Below are 27,500 nucleotides of genomic sequence, written 5' to 3'. Positions count from 1 at the left end.
TGCCTGTTAGACTTGATGGAATTCAGTGCAGATCTTGTTCGCTCTCACATGCCTTGTGGTATTTGTGCAAATTTAAGGCACGTCCCTATTGTTTATAACATCTCTGTTAAGGAATTCACCAAATACCATGCCTACACTGCAGTACCAGTTTTGATCAAGGGTGCCATTGAAGACTGGAAAGCTCTACAAAGCTTTAAGTAAGCCATTTAATAATCTTTACTATTATTATTATTATTATTATTATTATTATTATTATTATTATTATTATTATTATTATTATTATTATTATTATTATTATTATTATTATTATTATTACTATTATTATTATTATTATTAATAATAATAATAATAATAATAATAATAATAATAATAATAATAATAATAATAATAATAATCATAATAATGATGATGATGATGATGATGATGATGATGATGATTATGATGATGATGATAATAATGATGATTAATAATAATAATAATAATAATAATAATAATAATAATAATAATAATAATAATAATAATAATAATAATAATAATAATAATAATAATATAATTTATTGTCCAAAAAAATTACATTTATTTTGTTTCACCTCCATGCCAATATAAAATAGAATAATAATATATACACACGCGCGCACACACGATCACACACGTACATAATTGACTCCTGGGGTAGTTTTCATGAACACGGACGAGGGTTTGGTCTCTGACCTTTTCTGACTTTAGTCAATGACTTGAAAAAATCGAATTTCATGTGAGATGACTAAGCAAATCCGGGACTAACATCACGGCACCTTCGAACTAAGTTGGCCAAGTTTTAGTCATGTGCAAAAGCTAGTTACTAGGAGACAGCATAGCGTCAACAAGATAGCAACTATTTTTAGATTGAGTACGCTTCGATTCGGAAAGAAAATACGTCGGTTACGAATGCCAGAGGCAAAAAGTGTCCTGTTGCCATTGCCACTGGCTTTAAAAAACTATAAGATAAGTGCATATAGTCGAAAGTACACATTTTTGTGAGTAAAAACTAATAAAAAAACAACAACTGAATACATCGGCTCGCGAGTTGAGAGTGAACGAGACTCCGAAATCGAAGGGTTTGCGTCAAAGAACAACCAAAAAAAAAAAAAATTAATCGAAAGTATAGTGGAGAAAAAAGTTATTCTGTTGGCATTGTAACTGACTGAAATAATGTGATTAATGAGAACACACTTTCTCTTATTTGTTTATTTGTTGTTGTTTTTTTTTTGTGTGTTAAATTTCTTTGAGTTTCAATCTCCGTGTACGTCGGTCTCGATGAAACCGCCATTGGCCTAAATATAGAATAGGCAGTCAACGATGGACATCATTGCAGTCTATAACAGTCGACAGTGAATATTACGTAATTTGATCTATCGTGACAAAAGTAGGGTCCTACTAATTGCCACCCGGAGCCGTCAGAAGGTCATCTAAATCATTCTCAAGCCACCCGGAGGCCCTCAGAGCTTTTCGAAGCTTTCCAGAAGCCGTCTGGAGGGGAGGCATTCCGAAAGCTTCTCGTACTAGCATTTCTTTCAATTTGTATTTCACCATGGATTTTTTGCCATGCGTTTATTTATTACATTTATCAATATATAGTAGCATTTAAAAACTCTAGAACAAACCTTGATAGACTAGCGAAAGTTTAAACTTTCCTAATACGACTATTGTTTTGGTTTTCCGTCGCCATTTTGTTTTGTGAAATATTGAAAGCAGGAGATGTTTATGAAAAAAATTATCTCGACTTCACCCTGGGTCGATCCTGGTCCCTTTGAGTATGAAGTGAGTGCTCTACCAATTTAGCTTTCGGGACTCCTAAATGATATATCGGTTGAGAGAAAATTTAGGTACTGGCCGCAAGATTAGATTAACTAATTAAATAAATATATAGTTAAATAAATAAATAAATAAATAAATAGAATAAAATGGATATGTCTATGGCCAATGTACTATTTATCGATTGGTAGCAATAATCGTTTTGTCAATAGTTGATGTACCATTTATCGATCAGTACCAATAATCTTCCTTGCAATAGTGAATGTAGAGCAGTAAAGTTAGGTGCCCCAAACGTAAACAAAGGTCGAGAAGCACGTGGCAAACCACATGTTCCTGTCTTGACAGCTCACGTTCCAATGTAAATAATAGAAAAAAATAACCTTTAAAATTTGGCTGTTAGGTGGCAAAAGAAACACATATTCATAAATACTCGATCATGCATCAAATAATGTCTAGATATGGATATTTTATGGAACAAAAGGTAAAATTTTCTAAAATTTATCAAAAGTTACAGTCTATTTATTTTTAGACCAGAGCAAATTATTGCGCTGGTGTGAACAAAACGAGAATTATTCGGAGCCTGATTTTCATAATAATTTAGCCTTATATTATTATTTCTGCAACTGTTAGATTTTATGTAAACATATTTTCAATACTGAAAGTGTATTGCCTACAACTCAAACTCCAAAATTGGGAGACCTATATTGTGCGTAAATTATTCCGGTCCCTAACGGAAATCACTAGCAACTTGTTATTGTTTACGTTTGGGGCACCTAACTTTACTGCTCTGTACTATGTATCGATCAGTACCAATAATCTTTTTGTCAATGGTCAATGTAATATTTATCGATCAATACCAATAATATTTTTGTCAATGGTCAATGAAATATTTATCGATCAGTATCAATAATCTTTTTGTCAATGGTCAATGTACTATTTATCGATCGGTAACAAAAATCGTTTTTACAATGGTCAATGTACTATTTATAAATCGGTAACAATAATCGTTTTTGTCACTTGTCAATGTACTTATTACCGACGGTAACAGTAATCGAAGGTTACCAAAAGCCGTTCGGAGCCTCCAGAGCTGTTCGGATGCCGTATATAGCATTTAAAAGCCATTCGGAGGCTCTTAGAAACGTCCGGAGGCCGTCTAGAGCCGTATGGAGCCACCAAGAAGCCCCCGGGCTGTTCGAAGCTCCGAACGGCTCCAGACGTCAATTAGTAGGATCGCAAAAGTAAGTTAAAATATGAAAAGAACGAAATACTATATATAGCGCATGAGTTGATAATTCCTGCTCTTTGGAAATCTTTTCCGTTGAAAAGAGGAAGGCGGGTATCTTGCCTGTCGTCGTGTACTGGAGAGCGTGATGTTGCCCGCACAAAATAGCCGAATTGTTCACCATCCTTCCAAGGCCTACTTCTAAGCAAGAGACTAGCTAGTCCAAGACTCAGTGGCGGTTCTAGCCTATTTACAGTGGTGGGGCAAAGATGATTCGGTCATAAATATATATATATAATTTTTTATTTTATTTTATTTATTTATTTATTTTTTAATTAATTTTTTTTTTAATTATTATTTTTTTTCACCTTTAAAAATAATATTTCAACCACAAATAATCACATTCACAATGAAATGACAATACAAGTAGATTTTAATTATTCCAAACGTAATCAAAACTGAATCACGAAAGAGAATACCACTAAAAAATAAAGCGACGAGACATAATGCGACAACACCTTGACAATACAAGTCCATTTCGTTCACTCGAAAAAATTAAAGATTTGCTTTAATCCCTCAACGGCGAGATTAATATTTCTGTTACATTATTGGTTTTCAGTAGTATGTAGTAACCTTAAAGTTTTAATCGAGAAGCAACAACAGCGATATGACTCGAGTTTCATTCAGAGCTCAAATTGCATTTCACTGCTGTCTTGATGATTAGAGTGATTGTGCCGGTGGTGGTAGTGGTTGGAATAGTGGTAGCGGTGGTGGTGGTGGTGGAGGAGGATGTAATTATGGTAGTGGTTTTGGTGGTGCTGTTGGTTAGAATGATAGTTGTGGAGACGATGACGGAAATGTTATGATGATGTTGATATTGTTTTTATTGCTATTGTAGTACTTGTTGTTAATATTGTTGTTGTTGTTAATGATGAAGATAATGATGATGATGATGATGATGATGATGATGATGATGATGATAATGATGATTATGATGACAACGACGATGTCGTCGACAATGATGGTTACCATACGATATTACAAAGTTTATTCAATCTTAGGCTTTCGACAATAAATCATACAATTTGATGACCACATGAAAGTGGGAAAAAAATGGTAAATGGAACCAAACAATAAACTGATACCATTAATAACCACACAAAAATACAACAATAGTAATACCACCAATACGTACAAATAATAATAATAATAATAATAATAATAATAATAATAATAATATAATAATAATAATAATAATAATAATAATAATAATAATAATAATAATAATAATAATAATAAACAATAATAATAATGATGATGATGATGATGATGATGATAATAATAATAATAATAATAATAATAATAATAATAATAATAATAATAATAATAATAATAATAATAATAATAATAATAATAATAATAACAATAATAATATTACCATCATCATTACTACCACCACCATCATTACTACTACCACCACCGCTACCACTATCACTACCACCATCACCATCATTATTACGTTTCCAATCATTTTTTCTCGTTTAAAAAAAATTGATATCTATCAAAACAGTCGAAATTCCGGTCATTTTTTAAAAGGGTAGTTAAAATATCTACGATTTTATTAGCCCTGAAAACTACGATTTTTATTTTCCTATTTCAAGTAGGCAGCTCTGCTATGACAAGTACTCGTATCAGTATCAGTTCCATAGTCAAAATAAGACAAACAAAACAACGTTTATTTAATCTTAGGCTTTCGCCAATACTTCATACAATACAATTAAGACAAAATAATGTTACGAATTTCTCCTCATGCATTCGTTAGACTATAACAATAACGACCGTGTTATCTTTACTCCTTACCCAACCAACCCCGAGCTTCCCGCCTCTTCATCGCGAACTATCTTATGTATGTATTAGCTTCAGGACGGGCAAGTACGGAATCTGCCCACCCTTCCGTATTTCCTCTATAAGTCAGTTAGAATTCAACTCTCTCCTTTTCTCAGAAGAGTATTTCTCGTATACTAATTCAAATGTTGAGCAAACCAAAATGGTGGTTGTATTTTATATATTTGTTTAGTCGTGACTTTTGAATAAAAGTGTTTTGTTTTATTATACGGAATACAATAGAAAATTACATTGTTTTGCAAAATTATTTTGTCTGGCAATAAAAATACAGGGGTAATTACTTTAAGAATTAAAAAAAAAAAAGAACTAACAAATTAATTTGTTAAAAAACAAAACAAAAAAAAACAAAAAAAAACAACAACAACAAAAAACAAATAAGAAAACAATTTAAATAAATGAGTTTTGAGAAGCACTAAAGAAAACGAGAAAAAAAAGAAAAGTTTAAATGGATAAACAAATATATAAAAACAACACAAATCAATACTAAATTGATGTAAAATTAGTAAATTAATAAATTTAATTCAATACTGGAACATTCCCAAAGTCATTACATCAATGGTACCAGCACAAGTAAGGCAATAAATAAGAAAAAGTTCGTTTGCCAAAATCTCTATTTAGTTTTCACTGGTTAATAAGGTGGGCTCATTTGAATTAGCCCGACCTAGTACTAGAGAGGCCAGACAGCAAAAATCGGAGTTAGTTCACCGTCGGGCGACGAGACGATGAGATGACGATGTGGGCGGAGTGGAGTGGTTGGGGGGGGGGGGGGGTGATAAAAAAAAGAACAGGAGCGTATCCTGGTTTATGCATTAAGGGATGCATGGTGATTCGCAATCTATCAAAAATACACACAAATTGATTTCAGTACGAAGTATAAAGTTTAAGTAGTAACTTTTGAAATTATCTAATTTAAATTTGATTATTTCAGACCTGGTAATACAGCATATAACTTGAAAAAACAGGCTGGTATTTGCCCACCCTGCCCATTATTACCAGCCGTCCCTGCCAAGACTAGAAAGCATTCATGAAATCCGATGTTCTTATTCACTTGCTTCGCTTGGGCTTAAGACTAGCTAGTCATTTACTATATTAGTAAATAACAAAATCTAGTCCTCGTTCATGAAAACGGGCCATGGTCAACGTACATTTTAAAATTCAAGTTATTGTCAATGTGTACATCCAGGTATTTATGCGTTACAATTCCTACGGGTACATTGTCTATAATTATGTCTTGATGTATTAAGCAAGTCCTTCGAATATCAATATTACCTCTTTCGTTTTGTTTACATTCAAGTTAAGAGTGTTGTTTAGACACTATCGTATAAAATTATTTACCTCGTTAAAAAAATTAATTGAGGAATTTTCTACATTGTATAAAAGACCTTTAGTATGGCGGTGTCATCTGCATATTTAATGTTTAAACAATTTTTAATGTTAGACTTACAATCGTTAGTATAGATGATATACAATATTGGTGAGCCCACACAGCCCTGGGTATAGCCATTGTTGAGAAAGTTTGTTTTTGAATAATATTCATTAAACTTGTCACGTTGTGGCCTGCTCTACAGAAATTGTTGAAATAAATTAATATTAATAATAATAATAATAATAATAATAATAATAATAATAATAATAATAATAATAATAATAATAATAATAATAATAATAACAATAAAATAGTATTTTTATTATTCATTCATTAACTTATTAATTAATTTATTTATTAGAACAACGTAGTACAAACACGGTTAATTAACTGAGAAGCGACAATACACCCCAGGTGGTTTGCACATATGAAGGAGGATGAAGAAGAATATATTTTTAATTCAAGTATATTAGTTGTGATAATAAAGGGAAAATATCGAGAGGTAAATGTCATTCGGATTTTAAAAAATGTTTTGAAGAATGATTGATTTTTACTATCACTATCAAAGTCAGGGGACATATTAGATTATGCCTGGTTTGTATATGAGGACCCGGCATATTTGGACGAAATTTGAAACTTGTACATGAGAACGCTAGAAAAGGATGAACATTAAATCCCACTAAAATACCTAAGCTGCATAAAACTGTGTGAATAGAACATTAACTTAAAAAAAAAAAATTGAGCTTCTATATAAAGCAATATCCATTAAACTTGCTGAAAGTGCTTTACAAGGGTTGACTAGTCAACAGCCTTTTAGGCTATATCACATTTTTTTCTGACAGAGACTATGATGATAACGGCCAGGTACTCATTTCAATCTGAGTACGTTGAGATAATGTAAATAATGAGCCTTTTCCAAGGACTCAACCATGCACTACTCAGAGGGGGACTCAAACACAGGACCTTCCGATTCGATACCACGACACCACATAGCCGAATATATACGATTTGAACAAAACAAACAAAATAACTAAAATCGGAACTTTCTGAAATCAAAACATTCAATAACATAAGAAACCAAAACGAATAGACTATAGTCTATCTGGATTTAACTTGAAGTATTACCTTTCAACCAGTTGACTGCCGTAGTCTGGAAAAAACATGTAATTAATAATTATTTGGCCAGAACACTCGTAGTTCAAATATCGATCGATTTAAATGACCCTTTTTGTGTGTGCAAAAGCTCTCAAAGCTGGGACTTTGCGCTACATAAAAGCTCAGGTTAAAAAAAAAAAGTAACCTGCGCTTGTGTATGAGTGGAACACCTGGGTGGGCCTAAACTAGATAAATTAGTGATTTTATTTTGGAGTATACCCTTGTTACGTTTTTGAATCCCCCCCCCCCCTCCCTTCTTACTTTTTTAGGGGGCGGGGCGGTTTCATCACATTTCTTTTCACTGGGGTTGACCTAAAAGCGTCGCAAGAGATGTTAAACCATAAAAAAAACATAACCCACAGACAATTAATTAATAATTAGGAAAAAGAGTCATTAGATTATTTATTATTACTTATTTCCTTGGATTAAGGATAAAATGTACTATAATATAATAGCGCATAATAAGTTCACGGAAAGAAATTAAGGGGCGTAGCATATCTATTTGCCCAATTTATTCATATCTATAGCACAAACAGATTTTTCCCAATCTCCTTTGTTAAGTGTCTTGGTCAGTGAAACAGATATGGTATGATCTAATAATCAATAAAAGTAATGATTGATGACTTATTTTTTTAATCAACAATGTTGGGGAAACCATTGTGTCGTACTGAAGACTTTTCGTTGATTTCTTTTCTTCTTCTTTTTTTTTTTTTTTAAAGTATTTTTCGTTCTGGTTAATCATTAGAGAGTGTGAAGATATTCCTTGCCAATATCTTGCTAATGTGTAACGTTTGCTCTTTATCTTCCAGCTTCCAGTATTTTAAACGCCTCTACAGTGACTCTAACGGATCTATGGAATTTCTCCGTCATAACTGTCAGTTTTTTCCTTACCTGACCGAGTTCGGCAATCTTGCAGATGTCTTTCAGATGCCGGATGACAGGGCTGCCTTGAAGAATGATACAAAGCCGTGGTATATTGGATGGTACTGATTCCAAATTTATTATTTAGCATCATTTGTGTCTCACCGTCTCAATTCGGTTTTATGTCGGGATGACCAGGACACAAAAAAAAAATGGGTTTTTAGTCTTAATTCTCAGGTGTGAGTGTGTTAAATTATTTGCTTCTATTGAAGAGAGTAAATGTAATTTCTTTACTTGCAAAAGACTTAAATTTCGTAATTCTGATAATTTTGAAGCTAAGTTTCTTAAACCGGCCATTCTTACTTAGGCGCCGTGTCCACCAAAACAGAATCGAACCGACAAAAAGTCGTGAGTCTTTGGAAAAAAAAATAGGACACTGTCATTTTCCTATATCTGAGTACTAAAAGAGAAGTAACCCGTATTCAGTGACACCGATACGGAACGATATGTCTTTAGCCCATTTCCGGCAAGACACTGCGAATAGTTTATACACTATTTTGGTCGTAACGTTTGATTATTAGTCATCAGCCATTTCCTTCGTCAGAGTTTTATATTAAAAAACACACTTTTGTGCTCAAATCTAAAAAAAATAATAATATCGGAATCGGTGTTAGCACCTCAGAATTTATCAAATCAAAGCGCGTGCGCTTATTTTTTATGCGTTTTTACCATATTTCAAATCTATTTTGTATCTATCTTATTTATTCAAAAATTATCTCCTGACACAGTTTTCTAATGGAATTTCCCATAAACTCCTTTTGTGAATATTATTCTCACAACACTCGTTAATTTATCTTGTTTCTTTTACGACTGACTACTACTACTACTACTACTACTACTACTACTACTACTACTACTACTACTACTACTACTACTACTACTACTACTACTACTACTACTACTACTACTACAACCACCACCACCAAAAATCACTGTTACTGCTGCTTTTACTCCTCCTCCTCCACCAACATCACCACCTCCTTCTCCTCCTCCTCCATCTCCACCACCACCACCACTACCATCACCACCTCCTCCTTCTCCTTCTCTTCTTCTTCCTCCTCCTCCTCCTCCTCCTTCTACTATAACTACTACTACTACTACTACTACTACTACTACTACTACTACTACTACTACTACTACTACTACTACTACTAGTACGACTACTTCTACTACTTCATCACTTTAACTGCCGCTTTTACTACTCCTCCTCCTCCACCACGAAAACCTCTTCCTTCTCTCCACCTCGACCACCACCACCACCACCACCACCACCTTCTCCTTCTTCCCTTCCCCTTCTCCTCCTCCTCCTCCTCTCCTCCTCCTCCTCCTCCTCCTACTACTACTACTACTACTGCTGTTGCTGCTAATACTACTACTTCTTCTTCTTCTTCTTCTTCTTCTACTACTACTACTACTACTACTACTACTACTACTACTACTACTACTACTACTACTGCTGCTACTACTACTACTACTACTACTACTACTACTTCTACTACAACTGCTACTACTACTACTACTACTACTACTACTACTACTACTACTACTACTACTACTACTACTACTACAACTGCTACTACTACTACTACAACTACTACTGCTACAACTACTACTACTACTACTACTACTACTACTTCTACTACAACTACTTCTACTACAACTGCTACTACTACTACTACTACTACTACTACTACTACTACTACTACTACTACTACAACTACTACTACTACTACTACTACTACTACTACCACTACTTCTACTACAACTGCTACTACTACTACTACTACTACTACTACTACTACTACTACTACTACTACTACTACTAACACTACTTCTACCACCACCACCACCACCACCACTACCACGCGGACACAACCAGTACTACTATATTTGTCTAATTAACCCTTCGTGTCGTTTCTCTCTCGGTGGACACACCTTTAAGAAAAATTTCAAAAAGACGTGTCGTTTATGGATCGTTTCCGTGTTGGTGGACAAGCGGCCTTAATCTGTCAACTGCCGGACTGTGGAAAGACGCGTGTTTAAAAATTCGGCCAGAAAACTCAATTATCGATCGATTTATATGACCTCATCAACGAAAAGTGAAAAAGAAAAAAAATCCCTAAAAAATCAGTCTTCCACGATTGGGGATCGAACGGTAATCAGAAGGTTTGAGGTTCAATTCCCTGTCGAGGAAGACCGATTTTTGAGATGTTTTATGTCTTGTATTTTTCTCGATAGCTCAGTTGGTCGAGCACTCGCTTCACACTACATGGGACCGTGGCTAATCCCCGGTGCAGGCGAGTTTTTTCTGACCCCCCCTCCCCCATGTTCACCCGGCAGTGATTGAGTAGCTAGGTCTATTAAATCTGGCGGAAAGTACTCTGCGATAGACTAGCGTCCTATCCGTTTCTCGCTATAGAACCTGGGATAAACTTCGACTCCACGGGTCTAATACAATTGATCTTTTGAAATTTCAGCTTTTTCCTGAAGAAGGAACAACATTGACTTCACTCGGTTATTTGGTGTTGTTATAGCCAGCCATTTTATGGGCAGTTCTCATTAAGTTGTTGTTGCTTTTTCCGCTGAAAAAGCACATAACAAACAGAGCTAGTAAGATGTGAAAACGCTGGTGAGGCGTGTTTACAAACGGATTCATTCATTTATTCCAACATAATACCGCCTTGAGTTTGCGAGTCACATGTTGATTATGGTCGATTGTTTTAATTTATTATTCTTTTTTTTTGTGTGTGGTAACTTTAAATAAATATCGCTATATGGAATGATGTTGACCACCTTTCAATTATTTTTTTTTTGGCAGGAGTGACTGTGCTCCCCTCGCTGGATTTATTAGATCTGACGGAAAGTACTTTGCGATAGACTAGCGTCAGCTCTAAAGGGTATCAAGCAATTGCTATTGTCCTTTCCTATTGCTATAGAAACCGGGGCAACTCTAGCTCTATGGATCCATTGGCTCTGAAGGACTGTTACTTAAATGACGTTGACCTATGTTCCATCTCGTCTTTTGGCAGGAGCGACTGTGGTTCTGATGTCAGCTCAATTCTCCGCACTCAGTACAGTCGACCATACTTCTTGCCCAATGATTCAAACGACATGCCAACTGATTGGATATTCATGGGAGGTCCGGGATATGGAGCACAGGTGCATGTAAGAAAAGAAAAAGAAAAAAAGGAGTTATGTCGCATGTTAAACTCCCTCCCCGACATTTTTAGAAATTTACTTGTCAATGGGAGCGATCTATATTCATGTTTTCGTTCAAATATGTCATCAATCACATGATTTGTTGCTGTCCAACGGTTGGATATTTCTTAACAAATGTAAACACCCTGTTGTCCGTGTGTGAAAACAGGTTGTGGTAAGAAACTCAACTGCGAAAATAAACCTGAAGTAGCAGACGTGAGCAGAGTTGAAAGACGATCCTTGGGAGTCTTTCCGAAAGCTCCTACAAAGGGAAACAACTCAAATAATATTCCCTCAACTAACCCCAAGAAAAAATAAAACCTAGTACCTTTAACTAACCCTAATATTAATAGGAAAAACAAACACCCTAGCACCTCTGCTAAGACTTATGACTAACCCTAATGAAAAAAAAATCCTCCGATCTCGAGCTAACCCTAATAGAAAAATAGATCCTCGGACTGCTTTGCACTACTTTTCAATACTTCACAAATCAAAAAGGCGGCCGAGAATCAAAACAATAGTCAAATTCGAAAATTTTTAACTTTCACAAATCTATCAAGGTTTGTTCTAGAGTTTTTAAAATCCTTCTATATGATGACAAATTGAATAAATAAACGCCTGACAAAAAATCAACGGTTAAAATACATATTGAAAGAATACTGGGGATGTAGGAGCTTTCGGAGTGTCTCCCCGATCCTGGGATCGAGAACTTGCCTTAAAGTACAGTAGTACAGTACTCTGGTGATCATGTTTTGATTGTTGATTGGTAAAATTGAGAGTTTGCCCATAATTCAAAACTAAGTAATACACAATGATCTAACTTACATGAAAGAAAATGGGTGTATTGCCCACTTTAATCCTGAGGTCAAATGAAAATCTGAAGCAGACGCGAACAGTATCAAGTATTTCATCATAATAATATGTCTATTTTTGGTTTGTTTGGGCTAGAAACTAGACAGATTCAATGGGTACGATCTGTATTACATTTCCATGTGCTCGAGGTCATTGGTCACATTGCAAAGAGTGCTCAAAATGACCCACATAGTGAAAGGTGTTCACATTTTAAGAATAACCAACGTTACAATTGGTCATTTTGCTCAGCATGATACATGGGTGTGTTTACAGCATTCATAAACAAAGCAGCGTGTTTAGATACATTGAGAAAATTCCAATCGTTGTACAGCAAAAAATCATGTGATCGATGCTAGGTTGGACGAAAACATGAATATAGACGCTCCCATTGACAGTTTGCCAATAACGTTTAACTAAATACTTCCCAGGGCAATACTTATCACATCGATGGCATAAAAACGACAGTAATATTAGTTTGATGTTGTTAATCGGTGAAACTTATTTAAAATTTCTGTAAATCCGAATACCTTAATATGATCAAGTGAATAATATCATTATGAAGGCCACAATTTGCTGAAAAAAGCCAATCGGACAGCTCCTCACTCAGGAATTTCTGTATTGATGTTTATACTGGACAGATAGAGTTGAAAGTGTGGCCATAAGTTAAACGTGGGTATTATCCACCCGAAACCATCAAATTGAAAGCATCAAAGGGTCAATAATAATACTTGATGTCATAAATAGATGAAAACTGTTGAAAAATTAGTGTAGATCTGAAATCCTTAAAGTAATTAAGTGAATACAAATAATAATAATGTGAAATTGAATGTAAGCTTCAATTAAATTACAAAAACAGATCAAATGAATGTTTCGGGTTTCCCCTTTATCAACAAAACAGGATGAATAAAACACCACAGATGACTTCCTGCTGCTGTCACTAATGATTTAGACTTATACCGACATTCCTTATTTATTATTTTTATTATTTATTTTTAATTCCATTGTATTTATTTTCCGACAACAGTCTACACGTTTTTATATTTCACTTTCTAAACTGCATTACACAGTTCCCCCACGCTCCCCTCTTTTCACTTAATTAATTGCGCACCTTTTAGAAATATCTAATATTCTATTTAAATTCGTGCTTCCTTACAAAGGAGCATACTAATTTCCTGGCAAACAATGTTTTGTTTATTCATCTTAACTACGCCACTACCACATTATCTCATTCATCTGTGGTGTTTCATTCATCCTCATTTGTTGATAAAGAGGAAACCCGAAACGATCAAATGGTCTGTTTTTGTAATTTAATTGAAAGTTACATTCAATTTCACATTATTATTTATTACTTCGAGCTTCGAGCAGCAACATTTACATTAAGTGAATACATTTTTTGAATGCATAAAAACGCCAAACTTACAGTGTCAAAATTAGTTGATTTTGAGAGCGTTAGTGTCGTCGGTACGTATTTTATGATATCTGTTGGACTCAACGAACTTTCAAATTGACTTAAAATTATAAAAGGAAATCAAATTATCTGTTTATCTATCTGTAAAAAATACATTTCTAATTGTCAAATCTTTAAGTAGAGTTGTGCGCCGTATACTTATTTTTATAGACTCAAATAAGCAAAATGTTTTCCACAAGGCTATATTTTTAAAAGAAAGGATTGCTTTTTATAAACCTTCTAATATGAAAGTTGGATAAAAGTTGAGTACTACAATATACATTAGTTTATGTGGTATGATCGAGCCTTGTCTATCAGATATTATCATCACAATACATGAGATAAAACAAATACAAATCTATTCATTAGCTTTTAAAAATGGTGAAGTTGTTAGGAGGGGGGGGGGGGGGGGGTGTCAATTTTTTAATAGTCTCTGAATAAGATGCTTGTTAATTAGCATTCTTTGTCATTAAAATTCTATTATAATGACCGTCAGTTAACAAGTTACTGGAGTGCTCTGGGAAGATACGTATTTAATCATTTTGCCAGAAAACTCGACTTTCAAATATCGATCGATTTAATTGACTCTCATCTTGTCAAAACTCTCACACCTGGGACTTTGAGTGGTCCCAGGTACGAGAGTTTTGTCAAGTTGATGGTCATTTAAATCGATTGATACTTGCAGGACGAGTTTTCTGGCCAAAATTTTAAATACGGGTTTATTAGAGTGTGGGAGTTAACTGATTAAGTATATATATATATATATATATATATATATATATATATATATATATATAATATATATATATATATCATTGTATAATCGACATTATTCACAGATTGACATGGTAGGGAGTCCATCATGGCAAGCCCAGATATCTGGCAGCAAAACTTGGCTCCTGTTGCCAAGTCCTGAGTGCAGTAACCAGTGTCACAGAATAGAGGTCACGGTTGAAAAAGGAGATATTTGTAAGTTTATATAATCAAGATGTTTAGATGCCAGGAAACCATCACTATGAAAACCCGGATTTGTGATCCATCGCCTCAAAACGGTATTATTAATAATATCTATCTATATCCACCAAACATGCTCAAAGCGCTTTATAAAAAGGGTCCCTGACCAATAGCAACACGTAACATATGAACTGTTAGATAATATTACTGGTCGCTGCTCTATGGCTGTGAATCATGGACTCTCAATCCTCATCTAGAAAATAGAATCTGTGCTTTGAAAATAAGAGCTACACGAAAATCCTGAGAGGTTCATATTTTGGAGAACATGACAAATAAAGATATATTAGAAGAGGTAGAGGATCGAGCAGGAGGGCAGGAACCACTGTTATAAATAGTTAAAAGATGGAAACTGTTATGGTTCGGAAACACTGTCCGCCATGATAACTTTTGGGATACTGTCATGCAGGGCACTGTAGAAGGACAGAGAAGAATAGGAAGGCAGAAAACAAACTGGCAAAACATCATCAACGAGTGGACAAGTCTGGGTCTCTCTCTCTCTCTCTCTCTCTCTCTCTCTCTCTCTCTCTCTCTCTCTCTCTCTCTCTCTCTCTCTCTCTCTCTGCCGTGTCATCTCTTCAGAGGTCGACGTGAAATTTTCTGCCAAGCACGTCTATCCGTCACCCTGTTGTTGCATTCAGCTGCAGTAAGGCCAGTCCATGACTTGATGTCATCCATCCATATCCTTGCCGGTCGACCTCTTGTCCGCCTTCCCTCCACGCATCCCTCTAAAATTTGGTTTTGGATGGAGATGTGGCGCTTTGTATGCCCAAAATATTTGATCTTTCTTGTTTTAATTGTTTTCAATAAGTTTGGCCTTATGTTCATAATGTCACACACTTCTTCGTTGGTCTTCTTTTCTGTCCAACTGATCTTGGCCATACGACGGAATGTCCACATTTCAAAGGCTTCAATTCGCTTTTCAATGTTTTTATTCATGGTCCATGTTTCCGAACCGTAAAGCAAAGCCGAGTGTACATAACATTTGAGTAATCATTACTCATAGTACTCGCTTTTTCAATTATTAGTGATACGTTGGCCTAAATATTTAAATGTTTTAACTGATTCCAGTTTCCTTTCTTTAATTGTTATGTCAGTGGGAACATTGGAATCCTTTGCCATCACCATTACTTTGGTTTTTGATACATTCTTGTCTAGGCCCATGGCTTCGCTATTGATATTGACATCATTTACTAGTTTTTGTAGGGGTTCCTCATTTTCTGTAAGCAGAACTGTGTCATCAGCAAAGCGAAAGTTATTGATGTTTCTGCCACCAACATTGATTCCGTCATAAACTCAGTTTGTCGGAAGATGAATTATGTATAGATGTTGAAGAGGTATGGGGAGAGAAAACGGACTTGTCGTACTCCTCTTCTGATGGATGTGTATTCAGATACTTCTCCTTGTATTCTGATGGCTGCTTTCTGTTGCCAGTAGAGGTTAGTTATGAGTCTGATGTCTTTCCCATCAATACCTACTCTTTCCAAACATGGAATTATTTCAGAATGGTTTACACGGTCAAATGCCTTTGCATAATCTATAAAACATTCATATATTTCTTTCTGCTTTTCAATGTGTTTTTGTGTCACGTTTCAGACAGAAGATTGCTTCACTTGTTCCAGTGTTCTTTCTGAATCCGAATTGTACATCCCCTACCTCTTTATCAGTTTTGGATTGCATTCTTTCAAGTATTATTTTTAGCAAAAGTTTTGTTACATGTGCCATTAAACTTACTGTTCTGAAGTCACCACATTCAACAGCATTCGACTTTTTTTCGTAGTGTTATACACACTGATTGAGCTAGTTCTTTAGGTAGATATCCGGTATTGTATATGTCATTAAAAAATATAATACCATATAAATATGTCACTTGTATAAATTCCGACTCCATGAGCCTCATGGCTCTTTACGCGTCCAGAGCAAGGAGATAGCGGGCTAAATTGAGCATTATAATACAACTAATATGACGGTTTATTAGTTTTCAGCAATAGCTTATTTGGTTGTTCTTAGACCTAACAACAATAGAAACATTGACAAGAATTATCAATTAGAAACATTAGATATATTATAATATATCGGAAACAAGTATCAGTCGTCCTTAATCGGAAACTAAAATTATATATGTTATATGCAGACTCCGTCAACAAATGAGTCAACTTCTTTTTAAAAACACGAAGTGCTAAGATAAGGAAAGCAGAAGAAAAAAATATTTGTCAACGAACTTGGATCGTCGTCGTAGTTATTATTATTATTATTATTATTATTATTATTATTATTATTATTATTATTATTATTATTATTATTATTATTATTATTATTATTATTATATTATTATTATTATTATTATTATTATTATTATTATTATTATTATTATTATTATTATTATCATCATCATCATCGTCATCATCATCATCATCATCATCATCATCATCATCATCATCATCATCGTCGTCGTCGTCGTCATCATCATCATCATCATCATCATCATCGTCGTCGTCATCATTATCATCATCATCATCATTAATTGAATTCAATATTAACAAATTTATGTTTCTTTTACTTCTGCCCATCCCCTCCACCCTGGTGTGCCATACATTATCAACCAGTCGTCATTGACACCAACGTATGGTACCACTCCACAAAGGTCAACAGTGGCAATATTAGCATTACCATTGGCGCTGAGTATGATTAACTATGTTTTCTTAAGAACGATTATTACTGTCATGGTGGAAAGCTGCATTATTTAAATGACAAATGATTTTTTGAGTATTTAAATAAAAGCTTCAGCTCAAATAAATATTTGTCCCTTTATTTTTGATGCTCACTCGTAAGAAAATTGACGTTTTTTAAATGTCAATATCTATTCTTTACACATGTTATGAAGCCATAATTCCCAATTAAATAAAATCCTGGATACATGGCAATTAATATTGTAGAAAACTCATCGGCTAAGAGTATCAGACCAATAATTACAGTTGGCGACTTTAACTTTCGTTACAACTCAATAGATCAAAATGTACTAATTGTAAAGTAATTTTTAACCGAAAATTCGCTTTGACAAGACGTCAGCGTGCCCACCAATAACAAGGGTCATATTCTGGCCTGGTTTGTGGCAGATCTGAAAACGTCAATTCACAATCTTGAAGTTTAGGACCCGTACATCTCAGACCATTTCATGATTAGTTTTAATATCGAATTCCAGAAACCCAAACTCGAAAAAAGGACCATCACATCAAGAAAGAAGATCGATCATAGTTTTAAAAAAATATATTAAAATGCAATAAGGTCCATTCAACAAGACGACCAGAAAATTAAAGCATACACTTTTGTATTGAGTGAGCTTGTTAATTGCCATGCTCTTAAACAACGAACCGTTACCGACCGACCCCGTGGGTGAATCGAGATATAAAGATGGCAGCAGCTGCTTCTTATGGTGCTCACACTACAATGTTATGACGATCGATCCAATCAGCAAATTCGTAAAGATGGCAAGACTTGAACGTCGCCGCACTGAAAGGAAATGGCACATGTCCGGACTGCAGATTGACAAGGGCATTTTGAAAGAACAAAATAGAAAAATTGAATTTCAAATTAAATGAACCAAAACTGAATATTTCAATAAGAGAATCAAGGAATGTTCAACATAAAGAACCCTTTTTGCTTTTGCTGACGTCATCTCTGGAAAAAAAGACTGACTCGTGAAATAAATATTCAACATATTACAAATCTATTGATCTTCCTTCTGTTTTTGGCGATTACTATCAGAGAAAAAACTCGAGAAAATCTAGATTCGTGTCAAGCTAGTCAACCAGTTTTTGACCCCTTTTGGGATGAGAGCTTGCTCTGTGAGTTTTCAGCCAGCGACCGAGGAAGAGGTAATTCAATTAAAAAACATTCACCACATAAAATCTGTAACCTGGACTCCTTCCCAACACCTTTACTTGTTACACATCTGGAGCATCTTGTTTCAATTTTAACAGATATAATAGATTAATCTCTCTAGACTAACACAGTTCCTTCGAAACAATACTATAGTCACACCTATTCGTAAAAAATGCTAGCTTGTCCTCAGAAGAATTAGTTTTTTTAGACATGTCTCAAATCTTCCCTCTCTGTCTAAAATACCAGAAAAAACTGTCGCCCACAGATTAAATAGGCACTTAGAAAAGTATAATTTATTCGAACCGAATCAATCTGCCTATAGGCAGTATCAGTATCATAATACAGAGATGCTCTGTTGAAGATCCAAAACGATCTTCTCTGTGCTGCTGGTGAAGGTAACATTTCTATTATCGCCCTTCTTGACCTCACCTCAGTATTTGACACTATCTATACTTCTAAAGCGCCTGTCTATAACTTTAGGACTAACAGGAACTGATAGCATGTTTTGTGTATGACCTGTTATTGTAGTTTTGATCTTTTTTGTAATTGAAAAGGCGCCTTTAGCTCATTGTCTATTGAATGGGCGAGGTATAAATGATTTACATTATTACTATAAACGATTTACAAAGTCATACGTGAAGAAAAGAACCATCAAAAGCAAAAAAAACAACAACATTAAAACTAAATAAATTTCCAAAAAAAGAATACGCATTACAAAAATGAAACAGACCACAAAAAATATAACAAATTAAAAACAAATCAAAACCACCCACCGACAAATGCAAACGATAACAAAAAAAGAAAAAGAAAAAGAAACCAAAAAAACAAACAAAACAATATAAAAAAAAGACAAGTAATCAAATAAGCAAAAAAAAAAAAAAAAAACAAACAAACAAAAAACTAAACAAAACAAAACAAAAAAACCCAAAGAAGCAAATAAACAAACAAACCAAAACAGCATCAACCCAAGTAACAAAACTAGATATAATTTATTATTCGTGAAAATTGTCGCCGGCATCTAGTCATTGCAACAAAACTGAAACTCATAATTCCTTTTCAAAATGTACTATTTACATATCCCTGTCAAATAAAAAAAACCCCAACAAAAACACACAAAATATAAAATGAATTATTTGTCCATCGATATTGGTCTATGCCTAAAGAATGTGTAGGTCTACGTGATCTGACGTCTTAGAACGGCATTGCGTCGGGAGTAAAATTGACAACAAAAATGGAATTTAAAGTTAAATTGATGAGAAATAACAAATTTAAATGATTTTTCAATGTAAAAAACTACAACCATTTCCTCAATAAAACATAAAATTAGCACAACTTTCACGTTTGTCATTAAAGTTAAAGACAATTCTCGCATCGGAATCAACCCCAACATAATACCGAATAGAGGCGGCGGTTCATATATGATAAAATTGGTATAAAATGAAAAGTCGAAAAATGGGGAAAAACCTTTTCAATGAATGAAATGATTTTTTAAAGGAATTGCTAAAGAAGAGAACAAAAAGAGAGTTGGAAAAAAATGATCCTATAAATTTTGGAAATGTCAAAATTGAAATTGTCAAATGTACACTACAAGCAGACATCTTTATATTATGACCAAATTTCATCTTTAGAGATGTCACTCTTCTTCCCAGTTACATGAATAGGATAGGTCCACTGAGGATTGATTAAGGCTAAAGGGAAATGACAGGAATTGTTGATCATAATTAAGGAAGATAATCAATTTTATAGTAGTATTACTAGCAGTAGTAGTAGTAGTAGTAGTAGTAGTAGTAGTAGTAGTAGTAGTAGTAGTAGTAGTAGTAGTAGCAGTAGTAGTAGTAGTAGTTGTATGATGATGATGATGATGATGATGATGATGATGATGATGATGATTATTATTCTTATTATTATCATCATCATCATTATTATTATTATTATTATATTATTATTATTATTATTATTATTATTATTATTATTATTATTATTATTATTATTATATATTATTATGATGATTATTATCATTATTATTATTATTATTATATTATTATTATTATTATCATTATTTATTATTATTATTATTATATTGTTATTATTATTATTATTATCATTATTATTATTATTATTACTATATTATCATTATTATTATTATTATTATTATTATTATTATTATTATTATTATTATTATTATTATTATTATTATTATTATTATTATTATTATTATTGTCATGGTCTCAAGTGAGTAAAGAGCTACTCGACTATGCATAAAGATATATGTAGAATGAGGCCCCAGAATTTACTAGTTACTATAAATGAAAAACAATTAACGATTTGTTTACAATGAAATAAAAATAATGATGAAATTTAATTAAAAGAGATAAACAGTGATCGTGGCAGTTACAAATAGAGATATGAATATTTTACGTAACTTATGATAATATGTCAGATTCGTAAGTTTACGTTTCCAGGCAGTTGATGGGCTTGGATGATCTATTCCTCTGATAACAGGATCGGACTCGTAAAATTCCACTTCCAGGCAATTGGTAAGAAGTTATTGTGTAGTCCTTTGACAGCGGGCTTGGGTTTGATCCTTGAAGATTATACAATCAAAGTTAAAAGCTCCGGCGTCTTAATGGTGTAGATATAATATCTACAAAGTCCCAAAAGATAAAAATCTTCCAGTATATATATAGGAATAGAGCGACTGGCCGTCCGGCATAGATTGTGGAGAGAAAGTGAGTGTCGAATGTTAGACCTATCAGCTTTTATAATAAGTGGCTACGTGACAGAATGTAGAACGAAAAGTATTCACTAATTAGAAATTAATTCGAGGGAAGGCTATAAAAGGAAAGACGATCTAATATTAGAAGGTAAAGTTTATCTAAGCCTACTGAAATATAACTGGAGTGAGATGAATTCAGTTCTTAATAAAATAAAATTTAATAAGATAATTGTGAACAACCTTTACTGTGACACCCCCCACCCACGTTTAAAATATACTCTTTAACCATTATGGGAAAGATAGATTTTACAAACGGAAGTAAATTTACTATCATGATACTCTAGCATTAATCCATTGTTATGATTTGTGCTACAATTAAATTATTTATTAACTAGACATGGAAATGTTTATATTAACGTAGGTATATGAATGGGTGACAATAACAATGAAAGATTGTGATTACAAATCATTGTGGTGAACAATAGTGATGGCAATGAAGCATGATTTAAGTCGATGATATGAAGGTAATTTACTGAATGAAATGAATGAAAATGTAAATGGAATATTGACATTTCAATTATTAATCATAAATGAGTGAAAATTCATAACAATAATAGATAAAGAGAAGATTTCCCAAATCATGAATGGGTATGGTATATATATCCAAACAATACTCAATGTTACATTAAGTTGGGTCATCATGTTTACAAATAAAATTATCGAATTTGTGCGTTCTGATTTGGCATAATTTGCGAGGTAACTAACAGTATGCATGGGAGGTTAACTTATACCCTTCTCACGTGTTTATACTAATCGAGAAAGTAGGTCGGCGTGAATATTTTCACAGCCTGGTATGTGAGAGATACTGAAAGTGTAATTTTGCAAAAATAGACTCCACCTTAGTACTCTACTATTATTCATTTTGTTATTTCTTATGTACGTGAGTGGTTTATGGTCCGTTTTGACCACAAACTCTTTTAGCAGTAGATATCTGCTGAATGTCTTTAAAGCAAAGACGATGGCCAGTCCTTCACGCTCTATTACAGAGTATCGTGATTCTCTGTCCAATAATTTTCTGCTTGCATATAAGCAAGGCATTAGAGTTCCCTCATGTTCCTGTAATAGTACACCTGCGATGCCCTTATCAGACGCGTCAGTTCTTACAACAAATTCTTTTGATATGTCGGGTAATTTAAGAATTGGTTCTGAACAGAGTAATGCCTTTAATTGGTTAAAGCTATTCTGACACACTTCTGTCCAAACAATTTTGTTCGGTGACCCATTCTTTGTCAGATTTGTTAGCGGTGTCGCGATGTGCGCGAAGTTGTAAATGTATTTCCTGTAAAAATTTAGGAGCCCAAGTACTTTGCGTACTTCTTTTTTTGTCTTAGGTGGTTGCAATTGGGCGATTTTTGTTTGTTTTTCTGTCTCGGGTGTCTGTGTCCCATGACCAACGGTATGATTAATCCTGCATTTGAAGCTTCGATATTAGTAAACATAGGTTGCGACACTGTGTCTCTATCAAAATATTTTTTTTAGCATATTTGCATGGAATGTCTTTGTTGTGTTGTTAATTTTAATCTCGTAATTAACATTAGATTTTACTGCTGTTATTTTGAATGGTCCTTTCCATGTAGCTAAAAGTTTACTCGAGTCATCGGGTAAGAGTATTAGTACTTTGTCACCAATCTCAAATTTTCTTGATTTGCTTTTGCGATCAGAGTATTCCTTGTATTTCTCTGCTTTTTTAGTGACGGATTCCTGTGCTAGCTTACACGTGTCCTCTATTCTGTCTTTCAGGTTTCTTACATATTCGTAAGCAAACATAATTTCGTTATTGTCCTCCTCATTCCCTTTACAAATGTCGGCTACTATATTGATCGGGCCGCGAGGTGATCGTCCATACATCAACTCAAATGGGGAGTAGCCTGTAGATTCTTGGGGTATTTCTCTATATGCAAATAGGATTGCTGGTAAGTATCTGTCCCAATCATCTGGTTTTTCTGCTGACACTTTTCTTAACATATTTTTTAGAGTGCCATTAAATCTTTCACAAAGACCATTTGCTTGGGGGTGGTAGGGAGTTGTGAATGAGTGTTGGATTCCCATGAGTTTCATGGTTTCATGCATCATATGTGATGTAAATTGGGGTCCATTGTCCGACAGTATCTCATTTGGTATGCCTATTCTAGTAAAAATTGTCATCAATGCTTCAGCTATGTGATCCGATGTAGTTGATTTCAATGCTATCGCTTCTGGCCACCTGGTTGCGTAATCGACTAGTGTTAGTATGTGTGTATGGTTTCTATCTGATTTTGTTAAAGGGCCTATAATGTCAATTGCAACTTTTTGAAAAACTTTTTCAATAACTGGGGTTGTCTCTAATGGCAATCTCGGTATTCTGCCTTTTGCGACTCTTCTTTGGCATGTGTCACAAGATTTCACATATTCTCGGACGTCTTTAGTAATTCCAGGCCATGTGAAATTCTCGGATATTCTCTTCAATGTGGAAGAGCTCCCAAGATGTCCAGAAGTTATTGAATCGTGCGCTATTCCAAGGATTTTGTTTCTGTAAATACTCGGCGTGACCAGTTGTTTAGCTATTTTATTTCTTTTCCTATGTAACCTGAACAGAATATCTTTTTCAATTATGTATTCAACTTTTGATTTCGTCCCTTTGTTTGCGATATTGAAATATGAAGTTAAAGTCGGGTCCTTTTTCTGTTCTTCAATGAACGTGTTCCTGTCAAATTGTTGTGGTTCAAGAGAAATAGTCATTGGCTTCTCTGTTGTCTTAATCATCTTTCTTGTTTCTGCTAGACAAGCTGTTTCTTGGGTTAATGACCATTCTTTTACATCTGTTGGGTTGTCTTTAAGACCTTTTATATTGCCAACAATAACATCAGCGACGGGGTTGGGAAGTATACAGCATTCCACTATTCCTGTATAGTATGGGGTTTCTATGTACACATTAGCTGTTTCAAAGGTTTCGACTGTGCCACTGAATGTGATGCATTGTACCGTTTTTCCAGTTTTGTCTTCGTCATTGATCAAAGATGCTTTTATTCCTACTGTACTGCATCCTGTGTCTCTCAATATTTTGCAATCAGTTCCATTAGCTTTGCCTTCACAAAAAAATAGCGATCCTGATTTGTGAGTTTGTGTTAAAAGTGACATACCTTTCACGCAATACACATTTATATTTTCTCCTGACATTACTCGTGTCTGATTGTTTACACTTGTTTGGAGTGATGCATTTGCAGTTTCTTTTGGATATCCCACGATTTTGTAACATTTGTCTGCTGTGTGGCCTTTCATTCCACAATATTGACATTTAATTATAGGTTTGTTGGTTTTCTTATACTCAGTATTATTGTCAGTGCTATTTCTTGTTTTGTTTTGATAGGGTCGGCTATGGTCTCTATTGAACTGTTTGTTCCATGGTTTGTTACTATGATCATCTTGTTTCACTTGCGTGTTCCGAGTGATTGATCGGCTCGTTCTATTTGAGTACTGAACTTTAGGTGTACATGGACTCTGAGCAGCGGCAGCGTAGTATGGTTCCTTCAATGTTCTGCTAAGGGGTGTCAATGGATGTGCGCTGTTAAAGTTTTCTGCGTAGATTTTTAATTTGTCCAAGTTTTCTGGCTTTCTCTCTTTAAAGAATGCGACTAAATCTGGGTTGCAAGCTTGATAGATTCGATTCTTCAGCGTGAGATAGTAAAGGCCTGCAAAGTCGTCTTGTTTTACGTTTGCCAACTCAAGCCACCGATTTAGAAATTGAGTAATTCGGTTCACGAATGTATTAAAGTCTTCTCCACTTTCCGGTTTTGCAATGTGAAACCTTTCCTGGTAACCATCTTCCGTTAATCTAAATCTTTTTAGTAGAGCGTCTTTAATTTTTCCATAGTCATCTGCATCTTCAGTTGTTAAGGTATAGAAAACTTTTAGCGGTTCTCCAGATAAGCAGTTAATCAAGGCTGTGGCCCATTTGCTTTCTGGCCAACGATAACCTTTAGCCTGAACTTCGAATCGGTGTAAGAAGGATTCTAGACAGTCTGAGCGTTCATCGTATGTTGGCATGCGTGGAAGTTTCACGAAAAATTCATCACTATTATTATGTTTTCTTTCATGACCGGTTTTTGTTTTTTCAATTTCCAGCATCATTTGGGTCCTTTTGGTTTCTTCTTCTGCTAAAGCTATTTGTCTTTTTAGTTCCCTTTCTTGGACTCTTTCTTCTCGTTCTTCTCTACGTATTCTTTCTTCATGTTCTTTTTCTTCTCTACGAATTCTTTCTTCATTTTCTTCTCTACGAATTCTTTCTTCATGTTCTTTTTCTTCTTTTACTTTCTCTTCGCACCATGAAAATATTCTTTCCTGGGGTATTTCTAAGTCCCTTGCGAGACTTAAGTATCTTTTATATGCTTCCATGTTGCAATAAATTAGTTACGATATTTTATATATATTATATTGACAGGATACTGTTACTGACTGTTTTATTTATTTACACTTACTGGAATGAACTGTTCTATTTTTAGAAATCTCTCTCTCTTATTTCAACTTATTATGTATGTTGAATTTGATGCCTTTTATCGTTATATCTTATAAAGCAATGTGTCAATACAATGCGGAGTTATTATGACTTGTGTCAATAACAATGTGTCAATCGCGTGTACTCTAAACTATGTTACTACGAAAAATGTATCACCAATGTGTGTGACTCGTTAGTTTGTGTACAATTATTCGCAATGACGCTAATATACTAGAGTGTGATAACAATAATAGGATGCCAAAATAATCCCAAGTTATCTATCACTAAATATAACACGACGGCTAGTAGACTCCTTTTATTATTATTTAGTTTTTAAAGACTCACTTTTCAGAACATAATATATAAGTGGTTTTCGGTAACAGTAATATGCCAAAAATGCATTTAAAACAAATCACTATGCAAAACAAATCACGATGTCTATAGTTACTATGTGATGCCCAACTCATGTAAAAGAGAATAATGAAGGATATATTTACCAACTCAGTTCGTGGCTGGGACCTCTCTCTTGTTCAATGGTTGTTCAACAATTGTAATTAGGCATTGAAGAGTGTTTAACAGTGATGTCTGAAATACAAAACAATAAAATATCGTAAGATTTACAATAGTTACAAAATGTGTTCACAACACTGAGTGATTGGATGATAGGTGAATGAATCGTTATGGAATGTAAACATATTGAAAACAATTCATGAATGAGGCAAACAACAAAATGAAATGAGTGATATAATAACAAAGTGGACAAGGAATGAATGAATGAATGAAAAACTGAGTGAATAAATGAATGAATGAATGGATAATGTATGAATGAAAGAATGAAGGGAGGAATAAATGTATGAATGATTGGATAAATGAGTGAATGAATGAATGAATAAATAAATGAATGAACAATGAATGAATGAATGATTTATAAATGAATAAATGGATGAAGGAATGAATCAATAAAATGCTATTCAATTTGAATGAAAGAATGAATGGATAAATTGCTATTCCATTTAAATGAAGAAATGAAAAAGAAAAAAAAATTAATCCTGTAAATAGGGAGTTCAATTAAAATATGATCAAGTGGGGCAATTAAGAGTTTTACAATTTAAACTTTAAAGTTAGATGAAATAGATATATGTAACTAAATAAATTCAATTCTTTATATGTGTCCCCTCCAAAATGTCATGGTCTCAAGTGAGTAAAGAGCTACTCGACTATGCATAAAGATATATGTAGAATGAGGCCCCAGAATTTACTAGTTACTATAAATGAAAAACAATTAACGATTTGTTTACAATGAAATAAAAATAATGATGAAATTTAATTAAAAGAGATAAACAGTGATCGTGGCAGTTACAAATAGAGATATGAATATTTTACGTAACTTATGATAATATGTCAGATTCGTAAGTTTACGTTTCCAGGCAGTTGATGGGCTTGGATGATCTATTCCTCTGATAACAGGATCGGACTCGTAAAATTCCACTTCCAGGCAAT

The 27,500-nt window shown here is 34.0% G+C and overlaps 1 protein-coding gene across 4 annotated transcripts in view; it reads left to right on the top strand.

Moving 5' to 3' along the window:
- Positions 1-17,668, top strand: part of LOC144972931 (uncharacterized) — a 44,413-nt gene extending 26,745 nt beyond the window's left edge. For 2 of the 4 annotated variants that reach the window (XM_078914759.1, XM_078914758.1), the window contains 5 exons: positions 1-197; positions 8,252-8,425; positions 11,393-11,528; positions 14,700-14,829; positions 17,478-17,668. The exon at positions 1-197 is cut by the window's left edge and continues 342 nt beyond it. In XM_078914759.1, the coding sequence (XP_078770885.1) occupies positions 1-197; positions 8,252-8,425; positions 11,393-11,528; positions 14,700-14,829; positions 17,478-17,563 (723 nt within the window). In that variant the 3' untranslated portion in view covers positions 17,564-17,668. Of the gene's footprint in view, positions 198-8,251; positions 8,426-11,392; positions 11,529-14,699; positions 14,913-17,477 lie in introns of all 4 variants that reach the window. The other 2 variants (XR_013645454.1, XM_078914761.1) reach the window with 2 other exon arrangements.
- Positions 17,669-27,500: the final 9,832 nt, after the last annotated feature.

The sequence above is a fragment of the Berghia stephanieae genome, chromosome 5, assembly GCF_034508935.2.
Source record: "Berghia stephanieae isolate SIO BIC M18660-M18661 chromosome 5, UCSD_Bste_1.3, whole genome shotgun sequence".
NCBI lineage: Eukaryota > Metazoa > Mollusca > Gastropoda > Nudibranchia > Aeolidiidae > Berghia > Berghia stephanieae.
Note: the sequence above shows the minus strand (reverse complement) of the source record. Positions and strands in the feature narration are given on the sequence as shown.